Here is a 20,036-nt window from a genome sequence, read left to right as displayed (position 1 = left end):
TTAAACTTTGAATTCTCTATAAATATTCCCTTATCTTACCAGGGTATTATCCTGTAACTGTGCTAGATGTATTTCTATGGTTTTATACCGCAATGAAGTTATTCAATTATCACAGCTGTAGCCTATATCTAACAGACCATCACTACAGCTGATAGTCCATTAAGTATGGGGTTGAGCTGCACCCAATAACTCAAGAAACTTCACACATACTGGAAACATAATCATGTTAATACTAAATAGATCCTTTAAAATTAATGCAGCACCACAAATTAATTCGGAAAATATAAGTTGCCTTGGACTTCTCTATTGGAAAAAAACATGGGATAGAAATTGGAACAGCTGATACATAGACTAAAAATGAAGTTGCATTTACATGAAACTGTGATTCAGACAAACTTCTAAGTTCTAAGAAGGAACTTCCAAAATCCTTGGCAACAAAATAACTAGGACTACCTCTCCAGCTGTTTCTGCCTCACATATGTACACAGCTGCAAATAAATATGCTAATACCAAAACATACTAATAACTGTTTATATGAGGACATCAAGGCTTTCATCTAAAAACAGTAATAATGGGAGGAATAAAATGGGAGGAATAAATTTGGCTGGAAAATACAAAGAGCAATGCAATGAGATGCACATTAATTGACTACTGGCTTATAAAATGCCAAGGCTACTGAAAAAGCAATTTGGACTTGAGTATAAAAATTTAAAAAACAAAGTTCCTGGCACTGCAAAATCATCACAAAATAAATATTTTAAATTTATTTTGAATACATTAACTGTTTGTTATTTGAAACACTACTATTCATTAGGACCTGTGGAGCTCAATTACACATATACTGATTCAGAAAACAAAAACAGAAGAAAAAGGAAATAGAATGAAAAAACGGTAAGATGTATTCTTGCTTTTCTTAAAAAAAGAAAGAACTTTTAATTTCAATCTCACAGCGTGAGTCAGGATAATGAGTGTACAAAGCCAGCTAGAAGCCTAAAAGGTCTATTACAAATCCAATTCTTGTGGATTGTACAGAGAAAGCTACAACAATCATACGTCCAATGCAAGCGTGTTATTGATGAGTGTAAGGCATCATGCTGACTAAACTTCACTTTCCATCACATCCCATAGCTTTCAAACACATTCAACATAATTCACTCTCTGGAGTGTGAGATAAAAGAAAATAGAGATGATTTGTCACATTTCCTTTCCTCAAAGTATAACAAGAAAAAATGGCCCTACAGACACACTTTTAGTTTGCTGCTCAGTACTCCTTCCTTTCCCCTTCATGGATTGAGTAACTCAGAGAAGCTATGGGCTATATGCCATGCAGGGACACCCAAGACGGACAGGCCATAGTGGAGAGTTCTGACTAAACGCCCCTTCATGGATTGCTGCCTTGTTGTGGCAAAGGGGCTTGAGTAACTCAGAGAAGCTATGGGCTATGCCGTGCAGGGACACCCAAGACGGACAGGTCACAGTGGAGAGTTCCAACTAAACGCAATCCACCTGGAGTAATGCCACTCCAGTATCTATACCAAAAAAACTCCATGATCAGAAACAAAAGGCTAAAAGATATGATGCTGGAAGATGGGACCCTCAGGTCGAAAGGCGTCCAACATTCTACTGAGGAAGAGCAGAGGACAAGTACTGTACAAGTAGCTCCAGAGCTAATGAAGTGGTTGGGCCAAAGCTGAAAGGACGCTCAGCTGTGGACATGCCTGGAAGGAAAGTCCGATGCTGCAAAGAAAAATACTGCATAGGAACCTGGAATGTAAGATCTATGACCCTTGGGAAGCTGGATGTGGTCAAACAGGAGATGGCAAGAATAAACATTGACATCCTGGGCGTCAGTGAACTCAAATGGACAGGAATGGGCGAATTCAACTCAGATGATTATCATATCTACTATTGTGAGCAAGAATCCCGTAGAAGGAATGGAGCAGCCCTCATAGTCAATAAAAGAGTGGGAAAAGCTGTAATGGGATATAATCTCAAAAATGATAGAATGATGTCAATACGAATCCAAGGCAGACCTTTCAACACAGTAATCCAAGTTTATGCACCAAACACGAATGCTGAGGAGACTCAAATTGACCAATTTTATGAAGATTTACAACACCTTCTAGAACTGACACTAAAGAAAGATGTTCTTCTCATTCTAGGGGATTGGAATGCTAAAGTAGGGAGTCAAGAGATAAAAGGAACAACAGGGAAGTTTGGCCTTGGAGTTCAAAACGAAGCAGGGCAAAGGCTAATAGAGTTTGGTTGTTGTGGGTTTTTCGGGCTTCTTGGCCGTGTTCTGAAAGTGGTTTTTCCTAACGTTTCGCCAGTCTCTGTGGCCGGCATCTTCAGAGGACAGCAAACTGTGCTCTGAAGATGCCGGCCACAGAGACTGGCGAAACGTTAGGAAAAACCACTTTCAGAACACGGCCAAGAAGCCCGAAAAACCCACAACAACCATTAGATCCCGGCCGTGAAAGCCTTCGCAAATACGCTAATAGAGTTTTGTCAAGAGAACAAGCTTTTCATCACAAACACTCTTTTCCAACAACACAAGAGACGACTCTATACATGGAAATCACCAGATGGGCAATACCGAAATCAGATTGATTATATTATCTGCAGCCAAAGATGGAGAAGCTCAATACATTCAGCAAAAACAAGATCTGGAGCTGATTGTGGTTCTGATCATCAGCTTCTCATAGCAAAATTCAAGCTTAAACTGAAGAGAGTAGACGTTGTCTAGAGGGGCGGGGTAAAAATCAAATAAATAAATAAATAAATAAATAAATAAATAAATAAATAAATAAATAAATAAATAAATAAATAAATAAATAAATAAATAAATAAATAAATAAATAAATAAATAAAAACCACTGGGCTAGTCAGGTATAATCTAAACCAAATCCCTAGTCTTCTCTTCTCTGCCATGCTTCAAAAGGCTTCTGCTATTGATGCTTTGTCCACTCTTCTCACATTACACTTCTCATTTGAACAGACCATTCATATGAACAGGGTCTTTTAGCACAAACCAGGCCTGATCATGTTAATGTTGTAATATCAATATGCAACATATCTTTCTCTTTAATGGATAACCTTGAAAGGAACCTCATGTGTTCCCTGTAATTAATTTGCTTTATAAATGTAGTCTGTTTCACCCTCTATCTTCACACCCTCCCTCAGACGGTGCAAAGCTACGAGCAAGGCAGAACCTTTTGAGTTTGCCTACTTATCGGCGTTACCTTGACTGCTGTTGCTTATTTTGCTCAATTATATGGTATGTAATATGTTTTAGATGTTATGTTTGTTTATTAGGAATTCCCGTATACCTTTTCCCTAAGAGACTTAAAGTATATTTTGAACAACTTATCTCGGTGTCTCGCAACCTCCTTTAATATATTTTTCAACAGTTAATATTTTAGTTCTAGAGATGGGGATATTTGTATGCAGATATGAATACCCCCCTAGAGGTGGAGATAGCGAGGGTCCGGACCGTCCTGGCAGGAGGTGGGATGACAAGTCTCTCTGCCAGGCCAAAGAGTGGCTAATCCACTGCGAGCTCCAGAGCGATAGGAAGGGTGTGCGGGGCCCACAGCAGCAGAAGTAGAATGGTGAGTGGACGGTCTGGTCTCAGGGGGACGGACCATCATTATCTCTACCTCGGGGGGGAATATTCTTATACAAATACCCCCATCTCTATATAGTACTTAATGCTGAAAGAGCATATTCTCTCATATGAACCTACCCCGGCTTCTAAGTCTTTGGGAGAGGCACTTCTTTGTCTTACCACCACAGGAAACACGTCTACTGAGGATACAATAGAGGGTTTACTCAGTTGCTGCTCCCAGACTCTGGAATTCCTAGTCCAAAGCAGTCAAGTAAAACTTCTTCTCTTATCAGTCATCCACTAGAGAAAACATTTTTTGTCAAAGACAAACCTTTGGCAATGAAGCTGGCTTTTGGTTTTGGCTGAAGTGGGTTGTAACTGGCTGAGTTCAATTTGGTTGAATTGTCCCACATGCCTCTCCCCTATTCTAAACGAAAACACCACATGCATGCTTTTTCAAAGAAAGAACAAGAGTTTTGTCAAGAGTAGCAACACAAAGTGTGTATGAGGAAGGCAAGAACTCAAAAACTGAAGATATAAAAGAGAAATAGGGGGGAAAGTGAGACTGGAAATTCTGCTCTTAAGGTTGGTTTTGAAAGATAGGTATTGTAAGAGAAAAATAAAATGTACCTTCATTTATCATGAGCTATACAATCCCATGCAAAAATAGATACCTCCCATTCTTTCTACATAAGTACACAGCTGTACCTGTTGTGTATTTGTAGCTGCAGTTGTGTGGCTCCTGCTCTGCTCGTGGGGACAAGGAAAGAGGATCTACGCAGTGACAGAAGCTAAGATATACGTAACAAAAGTCTGTAACCAAGACTTGAGACAACAGCAAGCAATGGCAGGCAAATGGCAACCAGATTTACCAGCTTTGATGCCAAAGATAGCCAAAACATATAGGGTATGATGCTGATAATAGCCATCGCCTATCCACTGCATAGGAGCTATGGGATAGAAGATATGTTAAGTCTAGTTTCTAATTGTGCCAAGAATGGAAAACTTTATGTTATAGCTGGAAACAGAGAGCTGAGACATTGCTCTTTCTATTGTAAGCAGCAGTTGCATGTTAGTTTCTTTTAGTTAAAAGGCAATTAATAAACATCAGCACACCTGCCATCTCCCCTGTAATACCAAGGACAGGTCCTGACAGTAACTGAGACACCCCTGCTTTGATAATATCAACATGTCTTGCTGACTTTGTGTTCTGTCCTGTCATGATTGAAAGAAATCAATCAAATCTTCCCATTGATCTAGAATACTTCCAGTTTCTTAACAATTAGAAGCATCTCAAAGAAACAAAAAATATCTGTTAAACATTTTAACTACTACTGGTATATTTTCTGCACCTGTGAGTACAAGAAACAGCTGCCTCACCAAACATAGCAGAAATTGCCCTCTTTGTGTTGAAAAAGCCTTTTCTCATAAAGTTAGGATTTATCTATGCAGTGCTGAAAATTACTTTTATCTCCATCCTTTGAAATTGGATTGCCCATTAATTATAATACAGGTTTCTACGGAGGCAGAAATGAACAGGGCAGAGAGTCAGTTTGTTACCTGCATTGAAGCCCCTTCAACTCTTGCAATGCAAGCCACTCTGTCGAGGAAGGTGATAGTCACAGGAACAGCAACAAAAAAGCCTCTCACAAATGATTTAATGTATCTTCTCCCAATGCTTTGCGTCTGGGCCATGATCTAAAGAATGGAAGAAAGTTGAACTATTGCAGAAACAAGACAAATTTCCATTATAGTCAAGCAAACAATAGAGTACTGTCATGTAGTTTTGTCAATAATCATCAACATTTGCTACAGAAAGAGAAATTCAACACCAATTACAATACAGTGGTGCCTCGCTTAGCAATGTTAATTTGTTCCCAAAAAATCGCTGCAAAGCGATATCATCACTAAGCGAAACGCAGTTTCCCATTGAAATGCATTGAAAACTGGATAATCCGTTCCAATAGGAACAAATTGCCGTCCTTAAGCGAAAATCGCCATAGAAAACATCACTAAGCGAAACGCGGTTCCCCAATTGAAATGCATTGAAACCTATTCAATGCATCTCAATGGGGGGAAATACAACAACAAATTTAAAAAGCGTCAGAACAAAGTCAACTTTGGTTAACAAAGGGTTTATTAAGTGCACTTTATGATTTCAAACATTTTAAACAGTAAACTTTAACTTTATAAATAACAGAAAAACATTTAAAAAACAGCAGACATGAGGCTGTTTAAACCATCATTAAGTGAAACAGGGGACCCAAAATTTAATCGCTATGCGAAGCATGGTCCCAACCATCGCTAAGCGAAAATCGCCCATAGGGACCATATGAACAAAGCACAAAAACGCTCTGAAAAAGTCGCTAAGCGATTTCGTTGCTAAACGGAGCGCCCGTTAAGTGAGGCACCACTGTACTATTACAACTGACATTTATCTGAAAAGGGGTGGGAAACTGTCCCCTAAAAAAGCTTCAGAGAGATTCAATATAAGTGCAATATCAATGCCCCTGAAGAAGGCCAAAAATACATTAGCCTAAAGTTATACCCATTTTACACCCTGGGACTATCTTCTCTCCTTGCTTGACAACTTCAGTGGATGTACCAGTCCTTTTTGTTCCTATCACAATTAACTGAAAGTGGGGACTCTTTATACCATCCTCTTTTATACTTGGCCACTAAATATCCAGCAACTGTGTTAGAAATTGACCAGAATCCCACTGATGTTTGTGTAACCATGACTAACTGCAACTAACTGGTGAGTTGCCAGGGTGCTTCTCCTTTTTGCTTCTTGTCATATGCCTGATTGCGCAACTGAGACGTAACCTGACACCTCATCAAGTAGACGCAATTAGCCATAGCAAGTCATGTAACTCTTACACAGAACATCAATAATATTCTAGCCGTTATGCTAATACATCCCTTTCTAGAGAACACCTGACAAGTTAGACAGAGATAGAAACTATGAGGTGTGTTGTACTGAAGAAAATGACTCTCACCACACACAAAGCTGTTCCAAAAGGTTGGGGAACACAGGAGTGACACAGGAGTGATAACGGGAAAGGATAAATTACTTTCTCCTCCTTTTTCCCCAGAAGGAGTATCTACTAGATCTCACCCCTTCATGGAACAAAAGAACAAACAAAAATCCTCCTTTGCAGCAGCAGTGACAATCTAAATCTGATCCCAGATCTACATTCCTACAAAAGAAGAACATGTAGAGATAATGCGCCAGAGATGCTAAATTAAACAGCTCACCAGCAGCTTTTGTGAATTATTTGTCAAAGCCGACAAACAAAAGGTAAGAGCCAACTGGGAAATATTCCAAGTGATTCTGTACTCGCATTGAACATTGTGTCAAGAAAGCTGGGAATCATGTGACGATGCAGACAGGAAGCTGAATTTACAAAGACAAACTTCATGGAAGAAAGTGGCTTATGTGACGATCCTATCCTGAGAATTTTAAGGTTCTGTCAAGTCATGTTTCAAGAATGGTGCTTCATTGATGGAAGAAGTTGGATACGTTACATTTTTCGACTGCAACTTCTAGAACCCGCAATGCAACATGGTCATAATGGCTGGGGGATTCCAGGAGTTGCAGACCAAAAGAAGAGTAACTTTTCAGGCTCTCCACTATAGTAATCTGGGGTACAAAACAATATAGCTTCAGACAATGTTTCTGGAACAACCTCATGTTTAATACCCTTAGTCTTAGCTATCATAAACCATGCCACCACCTCCACCACACACCCATGCACAATGAAATTTCCAACAAGTTTAATTGTACTGTATGTTTGGCAGATGCCAGTGAGAAATGTGGCACTGCGCAAGAAATTGAAGGGCATGATCTGAGGACATCAGGGAGAGGACCTTTGCACTGAAAATAAAGCAATACTACTTTTCAGTGTCAAAATATTCCCGCAGCTACAGATCAAATAAATATTAGTCATGATCCATAACCTTAAGAAACAATTTAGTCCCATACAATCAGGAAAAGAAACAAGTACATGCAAATTTACCTTGATTTAAAGCCAGGAACACAGGATAACAATGTCAATCTAATTTCTGGAAATACAGCATCCAGAATTTTACTGGTGATTTACAAATAAGGGAACCTGAATAGTTTACGGTAGCAAACGGTTACTGATTACTGAGGACATGGTAGCATTCCTAATCACATGACAGGCACACAATAACTGGCATCTCATTAATCAGTGACAACTTGCTGACTTGACTTAAACTAGTTATTATTTGATTTATATACAGTGGTGTCTTGACTTACGAAGATGGTTGTAACTCGAAATGGTCGTAAGTTGAAGCACCATTTCCCATAGGAATGCACTGAAACACGATTAATCAGTTCAGGCCGGGGGGGGGATCACCAATGACAAACAAAAAACCCTGCAAGACCCATTGGAAATGTGATTGATCCGTTACGACTGAAAGGGGGGAAAACCAAAAAGCAAATAAACCCTGCAAGACCCATCAGAAATGCAAAAAAAAGGAAAAAGGAAAAAGAAAAGAACACCAAAATGCAAACAAACCCTGCAAGACCCACTGGAAATACAAAAAAAAAAAAAAGGGAAGAAAAAGAAAGAAAGAAAGAAAGAAAGAAAGAAAGAAAGAAAGAAAGAAAGAAAGAAAAAGAAAACCAAAAAGCAAACAAACACTGCAAGACCCATCGGAAATGGGAAAACAAAACCAGAAGGAAACAAACCCTGCAAAACCCATCGGAAATGCAACCCCCCCAAAAAAGCAAACAAAGACTGCAAGCACAGAAACATAACCCCCCAGCCCAAAACCACCCTGCAAAACGCACCCAGAACAGGCAGTTATTAAAAAGCAGAAAGCAGCACCTTACCAGGCAGTCCGAAGCCTCCTCCAAACACACACTCTCTAACCGCTGGGGCGAAAGAGTTACAAAGAAGCAGCCTCTTCGCCACCAACGGTTAACAGTTCGAATTCCCTGTCTTTTTCCCTGCCTTTTTTCCAATCATGACTCGAAGCTCCGGCTGCAAGTCGAAGCAAAATTTTGCAGTCGGAGCTGGTCGTAACTCGAATTGGTTGTAAGTTGGGACATTCTTAAGTTGAGGCACCATTGTACTGCCCCATTAGTGCACGTACTACTCTAGGCAGTTTACTTGCATACATGTAAATCATCAGTAGGATTTTACACATACTCGCTCAAAGACTTATTTTCTCTAATCAATTTCACTGTATGGTGATACTTATTTCTCCCATTAGTCTCTGCATTGTGCAAATCTAAAACACACTATCAGGTGAGAAGTAATCAAGGAAACAAGCATCAATTCACAAAGAAAGAATGTTCCATTTTAAAGTAAATTGTTCACAGATTATCTGAGAGCAAGTAATTTATTCAAAATATTTACTAATAGCAATATGTTTTGCAAACTAATGTTCAGTGACAAGAGTATTTGAATAGGTAATAGATAAATATGCTCCTTAAAATGTTTAAAAATACAATAGAAAACAATATATCTTAAAGCATTAATTGAGCACAATGATACTGACAGCCATTATTGTTATGAGGTTGGGGAAATACTGTGAGCCTAAATGAACCAATTAAACCCCAAACTGAAAATAGACTCTCCCTATAAATAATATGGTCACCTAAAATATTATCAAGTTGAAATATTTGGAACCATTTACATATCAAGCAGCTTTCTGTGAACTTTTTACTCCAAACCTTTTCTCCACAAACTTATTTAAAGAGAGAAAAATTGTGCCACTCTAACAACTGTCTAGTCATTTTGGGTTTCATGTCAAAAGTTTTCCCACCTGTCAATGAGTTCTCTGAGATTTTAAAAAAATTGAACAATGGGCAGTTAAACACCTATTCTCTTGGACTAATGCCATTCCTGTGGTATGTTGCTTTAAGCATTCATGCCAGGAGAAGATCCAACAGAAAAAAGACTAAAATCAACTATTAACTAAGGGTGGGCGCCCTTTTATTTGCGTGTATAGGTTTATTTGCCTTAAATATCAGCAATAAAAACTCAGTACTTGTCCTATCTTGTGGTTTACAGCAACAAAAGGTGGAGGGGGAGGGATTAGATGGGCACAGGGCCTGCCTAGCAAAGATCAAAAGCATCTGGAAATAACAGGGCAAACTCCAAGGAAGCCCACACCATGTAACTCGCAGATTATAGCAGATGGAGCACAGCATTATCTGGACTGAAGTGCTTGTGTACAACAGGTCCAGGGGCTATAATGGGTCTCCAGCGGGTACTACGACATATGGAGCAGAGATGCTATTTAGATTGCTCTCCCACATTTAAATGTTTATTTTTATTTCCTATACTCGCCGGCATGTTTGAAGACACGGGTTGTCAAGCTGCCTGCAAAAGAATAACCTCATCAGGCAATACACCAGAAGCCTCAAGCCACACATTTTCAAGTCTAAGCATTTAAAAATTATCCACCGAAGTATGACGGGAAATTCAGCAGTAAAATCACAGCCACTTTTCCCTAAAAAGAGACAAAATAATGACCCTTGATGGGGGTCATAAATAGCAGGCTGCAGGGAGAAAAGGCACAGAACTGCAACATAGAACATCAGCAGCAGCTTATTTCAAACAATCTGCTTTGTTCGCTCTGCCATTCAAAGACGGCAAAGCTGGTCTCATCTTATCGCAGTAAACAGAGGTGGCCAACGACTTTCCCAACTTATCAGAAAAAAACACCTCCTTCTGAGTCACTGTCTATAAGAAATGCTTCCTGGTGCTCACATTCTGTAAAGAAAATCAGGACCATCCAATTTTGGCTCCAGGAAGCAGCCAATCATCAATAATTCTACAGCATAAAAAATCTACATTTCACAAAATTATATCAAACTGATAATCAAGGAGGATGGAAATTGTTAGGTAGTGTCAATGTATTAGGAGGGGAATATACCATCAAAGGCATCATTGAACATTAACAGCTGATTTTAATCATGCTTCTTGGTCAAACTACATTATGTAAAAAAAAAGTAAACATTTTTCATTTATGTTAATAATAATAAACATAAGCAAACATAATTTCATTATATGTTTATTAAATCCAACATGACTGCAGGATTCTGTAAGGATTTTGCAATTATTTTATGGAGTACATTTCTTCCTATAAAAAGAGTTCAAAATCCAGAAGCCTAAGAAAGCATCAAAGAAGAAAGTTTCCAAATTTAGACTCAATGGCAACAAGGCAGTGCACAGCTTCTTAAAGTCACTGCAGTTAAGCATTCTTGAGCCAGGTTCACAAGAGAGGAGAAATTCCCATCAGACTGTGGGGTAGAAGAAAATAAGCCCATGATTTATTCCTAGGTCTGGAAGTGCAAAATCTGAACATAGTTAATGTCATCATCATTTGAATTAGATGTGCATCTTTTCTTAACGTTATAAAATGGATGCTAATTACTCAAACACTGTGGAGGCTACAGCTGTAAACTCGCGAAACTCACTTTCCACTACCTCATCCCACCACCATAATTATGCATGTAAATTTTGCCTTTGCACCTGTGAGTTTGCTGGTTACAAAAATCCACAGAGGGAAAACCCCTCTATAGTGAAACTATAATTAATATTCCATACACATTCGCCCAGTGATTTATAAAACTAAATAAGTGTGCCCTATATCAAGTACTCCTTTGCTGGCGATTCTACATGTTCAACATGATTATGTATGTCAGTTGTCTCAGCAGTCAAGTAAGAAAGCATGACATCCTCTCGCTTAGCAAATTTGCACTTGAGGGTTATGCCTTACGCAAATGATTAATAATCTCAACCTGGTTCTTTTAAATGGGACTGTGAAGGGCGACAGATCTGGAGAATTTACCTTTAGGGACCTACGCCTGCTCCCAGATCTGTCTGTCATACCTGTTCTGTTAAGGTATATAATTTTTATATAGCCTGAACATAATATGTGTGTGTGCAGAACAAGAATAAGATGACATCATTCCTTCATCCCTGGCTGATGCAATCCACTGCAATATGAGGACTACCACACCTGTGTGCATGAGATCACCTCAGACGGGATTGGACCAGACTGATACCAGGATTGTATATAAGAAATGAACACTGTACAGTCTCTCTCTTCTGTATACTGATGTCTGCATGTCATGCTGCTGGTTTGAATACTGAGCCACTGAAGTGCTGTATGTATGTATATTCTGTATATATTTTGTAAATACACTGCTTGAAAGAAGAAGCTGTTGTGTTCGTTTATCTGCGCTTTACTCTGCGAGAGACAAGATAAAGACACAGACGCCCACTCCCTTAACAGAGGTTATGGGCCCAGCAACGTTCCGCTGCGCTGAAAACGGGAGGTGGTGAGTAAATGAAAGAGGAGGAGAGCCTAAGCAGCAGTGATAGTGAGTCAGAAACCAGTTCGTCTGTAAACCCAGGGAAGGGAAGGATACAGAGAGCTGCAAGGATGGCATACAGCACGGGAGGAAATATAGGTGGCCTGGCCATAAATAGACTGAATGAAAATAATTATAGGACATGGGCAGTTAAAGCCGAAATGTTGTTACGGAAGGAATCACTGTGGCGTTATGTTAGAGACCCCCCAGCGCAGCCCAGTGAGGAGGAAGAGGCAGAGCATGAGAGGGCTTTAGCCACGATCATTTTGGCCATTGAAGACTCCCTTCTGACCCACATTCAAGGACTGACAACAGCAAAAGCCGTTTGGGATAAACTAAAAGGCATTTATCAGAGGGAGACGACAGGCACAAAGATTTCTCTTACCAGGAGGTTGTTCCAATGCAGGATGAAACTGGATGAGTGTGCTTCGGAACACTTAAAGAATATGAAGGACATGTTTAATCAACTGCAATTAATGAATGTTGTCTTCCCTCAGGAACAGCGCGTGTATATTTTGCTAAGTTCTCTGAATGATGATTACTCCATGCTGGTAACAAGTTTGGAAAGCATGCCAGAAACGGAGCTTTCAGAAGAATATGTGACGAACCGAATTTTGCAGGAGGAACAGCATTTAAAACAAAGAATGCTGAACAAAAAAGCAAGCCACGTGCGTGCTGACCACGAGAGACAGAGATACTCTGATGGCAGCGTGCCCAGGAGGCGGACGGACGGAGAACAAAGAGGAAGAGTGATGATGACGAAAGCCTGTTTCCTCTGCGGATCCACCAATCACCTGCAACGGAACTGTGACAAAAGCGGAAGTCTTCCAAGCAACAGAGACTGCAGAAAGAAAGTCTCCAAACGGTTTCAACAAAGAGACGACATGAGGCCGGTCTCCTTGGTTACCAGAGGAACGAGGGACAAGGTTCACAGCAAGACAAAAGCAGTGGAGTGGCTGATCGATTCTGGCGCTGTAGGGCACTTGACTAATAATAGAGATTTGTTTTGTCTTTTAGATGAAACCAGCCTCAGAAGTGTGATGATGGCAAATTCACAAGAGACGGCCATCGAAGGACAAGGAACTGTTTACATTCCTTCGTTGAAAACTCAGATAAGTGGGGTATTTTACGCTCCTGAATTGTCGTTTAATATAATAAGTGTATCAGCGTTGGCTGAGCAAGGGTTCACTGTCACTTTTGAGAAACAGGAGTGTATAATTAAGAAAAATGGTAAAATAGTTGCAAAAGTGAAGCAAGAAAACAATCTGTACATGTTAAAGAGCCAGACACATGAAAGTGCACATATGATACATACAAACAAACCACAACATGATAACTGTATACATTTATTGCATAGGAGGCTGGGTCATCTAAATTTTAGATCATTACAGAAAATGGAACATTTTGCCAGGGATATAAACATAAAGGAATGCAAAAATTACTTGGACTGTGATGTCTGTAAAAGAAGTAAAACGAATGTGGCCCCAAAAGGGAGAAAAAGTGACAGAGTCACAACCAGGCCATTTGAATTAGTTCATGCAGATTTAATGGGACCATTTCCTCCATCATTAGGAGGAGCGAAATATGCAATGGTTCTAGTGGATGATTTTACAAGGTTTTCTTATTGTTATACGCTAAAATCTAAAACAGAAGTGTTTGAAACATTTAGAAAATGGTTGTTTTCAGTAGAGAGGAGATTTGGTCACAAGGTGGCGCAGTTGCAAACGGATCGAGGTACGGAGTTTACAAACACTAGGTTCCAAAGGTGGTTAGAAAGTCTGGGAATTAGACATAGAAAAACAAGCCCATATAGCCCATTTCAGAATGGTGTTGCTGAGAGACGGAACAGAGTGTTACAAGAGATGAAAAATGCATTGTTGGCAGACTCTGGGTTGCGTCACGGTCTGTGGAGTGAAGCGATTCTAACTTCTAATTTTTTGATTAACAGAATTTATTCTTCCTCGATAGATGACTGTGAGGCTCCCAAATTGGAAGCCATGGTAGGAGTGCCGCTGCTCCCGAAGAGTAACAGCCAGACTCAGACATCCCCCCCCACCATCCCCACCGCGACGGGAAGAGAGAGGAGTGGAGACCCCCGATTGGGGGAAAGAATGCGGCGGAACCCTTACCTTAAGCAAGGGGGTGGATACACAGGACCTAGAGGAGGTTATGAAAGGGTTAAAGATCACCCGCGAACCGGGGCGAGTTCAGGCGGGAAAAAGAGGGGAGGAGATAGAGGCGGGAATGGGGGATATAAGGGAGAGGGCGAGGGACATTCCAGGCGGTTGGGAGTGGGTCTGGATGGAGGACCCCTGGACCCACAAGTGGGAGCAGGTCCGGGTCCCCCATGAAGAAGCAGAAAAGCGCCGGCAACTGGGACTAAAACCTCGTCCGTCCTACTGGGGAGAAACCGAGGCCAAGGGGTGGAGGAGGAAGCTACGAGAAGAAAGAGAGGCGGTCGCCAGAGAGTTGGAGCGTAAAAGACAATGGCACATCACCGAATTGAAGAAGCTGGGGGGTTACCCGGTCCTTGGGGTACAGAAGGAGGAGAGGGATCCTCCTGGGACGGCTGGAGCGGGGATGAGGAGACCTTACCCTTGATCTCCTTAGAAGAAGAGTTGGACCCTGGACTGGGACCTGTGCCACCCTCAACGGGTCCCTGGAATCCAGAGACTACGAATCCTTTTGTACATAGTTTATGGACACCCTTAAAAACTAGCCAAGGTCTCCAAACTTCCCTAAACCCCTTCATGGGTGGTGTACCAGTTGATGTTAATGTTGAAATAAATACGACACCTTTTGACGTTCCTTCCATGCCTCGTCCATTTATTGAAGAGAAGACAGCCCACCACAATGAACCCTCACAATGACACACCATATTTCATGTTATACGGTAAGAAACCATGTTTAAAATATTTGAGGGTGTTTGGATGCACGGCATGGGTGCATATCCCGAAACAACTCAGAAGAAAAGGTAAAAATAAAACAAGAAAAATGACATTTGTGGGGTATGAACCCAATTCAAAGGCATACCAGTTTTTTGATGGGGATAGAAGTGTGATAATCTCTAGGTCAGCCAGTTTTAATGAAGGGGAAAACTGGGACCAAGTACACGCAAACTCACAGTTATACATCCCTCTACACGAAAGAAAAAGTCAATTAAGACAGACAGGAACACATAAGCAAGGCGTGGAGTCCTGTGCTGGTGATGAAGAAGGAGGAGCTATTACAGATGATGATGAAGAAGAAGAAGATGAAAGAAAAATAAAACAAAAAGAAGATAGTGATGAGGAAGAACACGAAGAGGAGGAAGCACACACAAGTAGTCAGATAGAAACACACACAAATACACATGGTCCCAGAAGGTCCCAGAGGGCAAATAAAGGTGTGCCACCCAATAGATATGGAGTGGGTGGTATTACAGTGTGTAATGTTTATATTGAGCCCAGAAACTATAAAGATGTTTTGAAGCTTCCTGATTATGAGAAGAATAAGTGGTTAGAGGCCATGGAGGAGGAGATGAAGTCCATGGAGGAACATCAAGTGTTCACTGAAACCAAACTACCAGCAGAGCATAAGATAATAAGTAGTAAGTGGGTGTTCAAAAGAAAATTGCAAAATGATGGAAACTACAGATATAAAGCGAGATTGGTTGCACAAGGTTTTACACAGAAAAAGTTTATACATTATGATGAGGTATTTTCTCCGACAGTCAGGTCCGAGACATTGAGAACAACGCTTGCCTTTGCTGTCAGTAAAAATTATGTAATTTACCACTACGATATAACAACTGCATACTTAAACGCAGACTTAAAGGAAGAGTTATATATGGCAAAAGCACCGGGTTTTGAGGGTACTAAACCAGAACTAGTGTACAGGCTAAACAAGGCAATTTATGGTTTGAAACAATCTGCTAAAAATTGGAATGATTGTTTACACCAAGTTTTGATGAAACTAGGATACAAGAACGGTCTAGCAGACCCTTGTTTATATACCAAGAAAGTTGGGAATGAATTAAATATACTTCTGGCGTATGTTGATGACCTATGTTTTATAGCAAAAGATCAGAGCCAAGTAGAGTTGTTTGAAAAACAATTAAAAAAGGAATTCAAATTTAAAAATCTAGGACCAATACAAAATTATCTGGGTGTACAAATAAAGAAAACAGAACATGGACTTGAATTAAGTCAAGAACACAAAATAAAACAAATGTTAGAAAAATATTGTATGGGAGAGTGCAAGAATGTGAGTACTCCCATGACAGTGGATTTTCAAAAGGAAGATGAAATAAGTAAAGATTTTGAAAACAAAGAATTATATCACTCAGCAATAGGGAGTCTAATGTACCTAGCAAACTGGACGCGCCCGGATATAGCGGCATCAGTAAACATACTCAGTAGATATATAGAAAAACCTAGTGAAAAACACTGGCAAGGATTAAAAAGGATTTTTAGATACCTAAAGGGAACATATAATTATCATCTAACTTTGCAACCATCAAAAAAATTTAAAACTGTCAGCTTATGTGGATAGTGACTGGGCCAACGATGAAAAAGACAGAAAATCTATGACTGGATTTGTCATAAAATTTGGAAGTAATATAGTTGGTTGGAAATCACGAAAGCAAAATTCTGTAGCAATCTCAACTTCTGAAGCAGAGTTTGCTGCATTGTCAGATTTATGTTCTGAATTAATTCGGTACAAACAATTAACAAAAGACTTAAAGTGTAAAACAGATAATGCAATAAAAGTAATGGAAGATAATACCACTTGTATACAAATGGCCAAAACAGATAGAGTAAAAAACAGGAGCAAACATGTTGATATTAAATATCATAACGTAAGGGAAGCTGTAAAAGGAAAACTAATTGAATTAGAATATTGCAAAACTGAAGAAAATATTGCAGATATATTGACTAAACCGTTGTGTGCTCAAAAGCATGAAATGTGTATAGATGTATTGGGAATGTGTAATGGGTTCAGGCAATTTAAAAATTAGGAGGAGTGTTAAGGTATATAATTTTTATATAGCCTGAACATAATATGTGTGTGTGCAGAACAAGAATAAGATGACATCATTCCTTCATCCCTGGCTGATGCAATCCACTGCAATATGAGGACTACCACACCTGTGTGCATGAGATCACCTCAGACGGGATTGGACCAGACTGATACCAGGATTGTATATAAGAAATGAACACTGTACAGTCTCTCTCTTCTCCTGTATACTGATGTCTGCATGTCATGTTGCTGGTTTGAATACCGAGCCACTGAAGTGCTGTATGTATGTATATTCTGTATATATTTTGTAAATACACTGCTTGAAAGAAGAAGCTGTTGTGTTCGTTTATCTGCGCTTTACTCTGCGAGAGACAAGATAAAGACACAGACGCCCACTCCCTTAACATGTTCTTCACAGGCAGGGCAGTTGAGGGCCTTGACCCCGAAGGAGACCCAGAGGGAAACCGAGCCTTCTCAGCGGTCACCCCCTGCCTGTGGAACAACCTGCCCATTGAGATCCGCTTGGCATCCTCGCTGGATGGGTTCAAACGAGCATTGGAGACTTGGCTCTTCCGCTAGGCTTTCCTTGAGTATTAGGTTTTTGAGTTCTCAGCCTCCCTTTTACCATCCTTTTTGCCATCCTTTTCATCATCCTTTTTTACCACTTTCATTGCCATCTGTTTTTAATTTATTCTCCTGGTTATTGTATTTGTTGAATGTATGCATTATTATTTTATCATCTTTTGATATTGTGCTGTTTATCCTTTTGTTAGCCACCCAGAGTGGCCTGGTTGCCAGATGGCATGGAGTATAAATCCAATAAATTTATATCAACCAATGGTGCTTCAACAATAGATTATGCCATAATCTCACAGGATAAAATCTGTTATTGCTCTGGTAGGAGCAATGATAGATTTTAAGACTGGCAACTGTATAGACAGTGACCGTTTACCATTGGTGCTGGAAATGTCCCCAGAGGAAGATCTAATAACTTTCCCAATGGCAGAAGTTAGAGCTTCCGGAGTGAAATGGTCAGCCAAGCAAGGAGACACTATGAGAAAGCTTTTATGCACTGAGCCCTATATGCAGATGAGTCACCTTTTTACTTCAGCTCATTCAACTGCAAATGTATTAGAGAATTATGGAGAACTAGTAAATTCTCTTCAAGATTACTTAAAGAGTAAAAATAACAGTAATAGGATACAGTCTTCCCTTCATCCACAGTCATGATCTTGGTTCGACAGGGAATGTAGAGAAAAGAAATATGATCTATTGGTCAAATATAGACTGTACAAAGAACAGGGCTTGGGAAGGATTCCACCCGAATGGTTTACTTTGAAGAGGGAGTATAAAAGATCAAAAAGAAGAAGGCTCAAGCTCAGGAAGAATTATGGCATCAATTTATTGCTGCAACCCAACTAAGGGACTCTACATCCTTTTGGAGAATTGTGACAACTGCCATCTGGCCTAGCAGATTGGCCAGTTTCTGTGCAGGAAATCAGCTTTCTGATTTGTCAACTGAAAAAGGGCAAAGTGTATATCATGTATATCATGGCTGACTTGCTTCCGGATAACATAGATTGGTGGGCCCCGGTTTTGACATCACTCTTTACATGGATTGACTGCTCTGTGGTTTATTTCAAAAAATTGGGGGGCTTGCTATCACAGTACCACTCTTTAAGAAAGGCTGTAAATCGGACCCAAGAAATGATCGTCCTATAAGTCTACTAAGTACAACGAGCAAGCTTTATGCAAGGCATCTGCTAGGAAAACTTCAATACTTCTGAGGAACAGGCTGGATTTAGAGCAGGCAGGAGCACTACAGACCAGACATTAGTTTTGCAACATCTAGCAAATATTCTACTCCTAAAGGGGGCTCTTTGTATGTGGTTTTTATAGACTTCAAATCTGCATTCCCTGGCTGGCTGGTCGCCATGTTGGATCCCCAGGGGACGGGACCTTCCTCAGAACTGGCTCGCTCACTCCGCCTCTCTCGGACCACCTGCAGAGACGCAATGCCCCCACACACAGGGCGGGAAGGGCCAGCGACTGAAACATCTTGGCTCACCCTTGAGCTCATGTCTAAGGCCTTTGTGTTTACCTCCATGAGTAATATTCTTACTCCACCTTTAACATCAGTTCTTGCAACATCTAAAATAACATCGAAGTCTGCATTGTCGAATAGACAAGGTTGTGTGGAGGAGGAGGGAGGTCCAGGACCATATGTGGGGCTTTAGCACCTGATTCCTCAAAACCTTATTTTAACTTTATACACATGGGTTTATAATTTGGGGTTTTTATGGGGTTTTTTGTATTTCTTCCATTCCTTATAGCAGTAGTTCTTAACCTTTTTGAAAGCAACGCCCCCTTGAGCCATTAAGGAAGTTATCATTGCCTCCCTCCCCGCGGTAATATCTTATTTATTTATTTATTTATTTATTTATTTATTTATTTATTTATTTATTTATTTATTTATTTATTTATTTATTTATTTATTTATTTATTAAGACACTTAAATCCAATGACTCCTGAAAACAAAATTGAATTCCAAGAAAATGAAATGCCCCCCAAAAGTAACATGTAATGATTTAGTTGCAAGCGAATTTTAAGACACAAAAAGAAATATTAAAAGGGCATAAAAAAAACCCGCAATGCAGGAACTAAAAATTTCAAAATGAAAACTCTGAAACTAAATTAAGATTGGAGGAAAATATATATTCATGCACATTGTAAAAAGGCTGCAGCCATCTTCACAAGTTTGGCTTGCTCCAGCGCCCCCCTACCGCTCCCCTTCTGCTCCAGCGCCCCCACACCGCCCCTTTTCGTTCTACCGCCCCCCTGAAAAATGAAATCGCCCCCTGGGGTGCATTATCGCCCACGTTAAGAACCACTGCCTTATAGTATCTATTTGATTTATGTATTTGTTTTGTGCCTAAGTTTGTTTGTTTATTAATTTAGGGTAATAGATTTTTTCTCTCTCTTTTCTTTCTTTGCTTTTTTCTTTCTTGGATATGGAGTGGAAGGCCTGCTCGCCCAGCGAGGGGCCGTTTAACATCCCTGTGATCACGG

General features: G+C 40.1%; 1 protein-coding gene across 5 annotated transcripts in view; it reads right to left on the bottom strand.

The window, feature by feature from the left end:
• The window catches only part of IMMP2L (inner mitochondrial membrane peptidase subunit 2), a 659,819-nt gene that overhangs the window by 617,639 nt on the left and 22,144 nt on the right, over positions 1-20,036 (bottom strand). For all 5 annotated transcript variants that reach the window (XM_073000504.2, XM_073000506.2, XM_073000505.2 and 2 more), the window contains exon 2: positions 5,168-5,305. In XM_073000504.2, coding sequence (XP_072856605.1) covers positions 5,168-5,302 — 135 coding nt within the window. In that variant the 5' untranslated portion in view covers positions 5,303-5,305. The remainder of the gene's footprint in view (positions 1-5,167; positions 5,306-20,036) is intronic.

The sequence above is a fragment of the Pogona vitticeps genome, chromosome 5 (assembly GCF_051106095.1).
Source record: "Pogona vitticeps strain Pit_001003342236 chromosome 5, PviZW2.1, whole genome shotgun sequence".
Classification (NCBI taxonomy): Eukaryota; Metazoa; Chordata; class Lepidosauria; order Squamata; family Agamidae; genus Pogona; species Pogona vitticeps.
The sequence above is the reverse complement of the archived record's forward strand: the minus strand, read 5'-3'. Positions and strand labels throughout refer to the sequence as shown.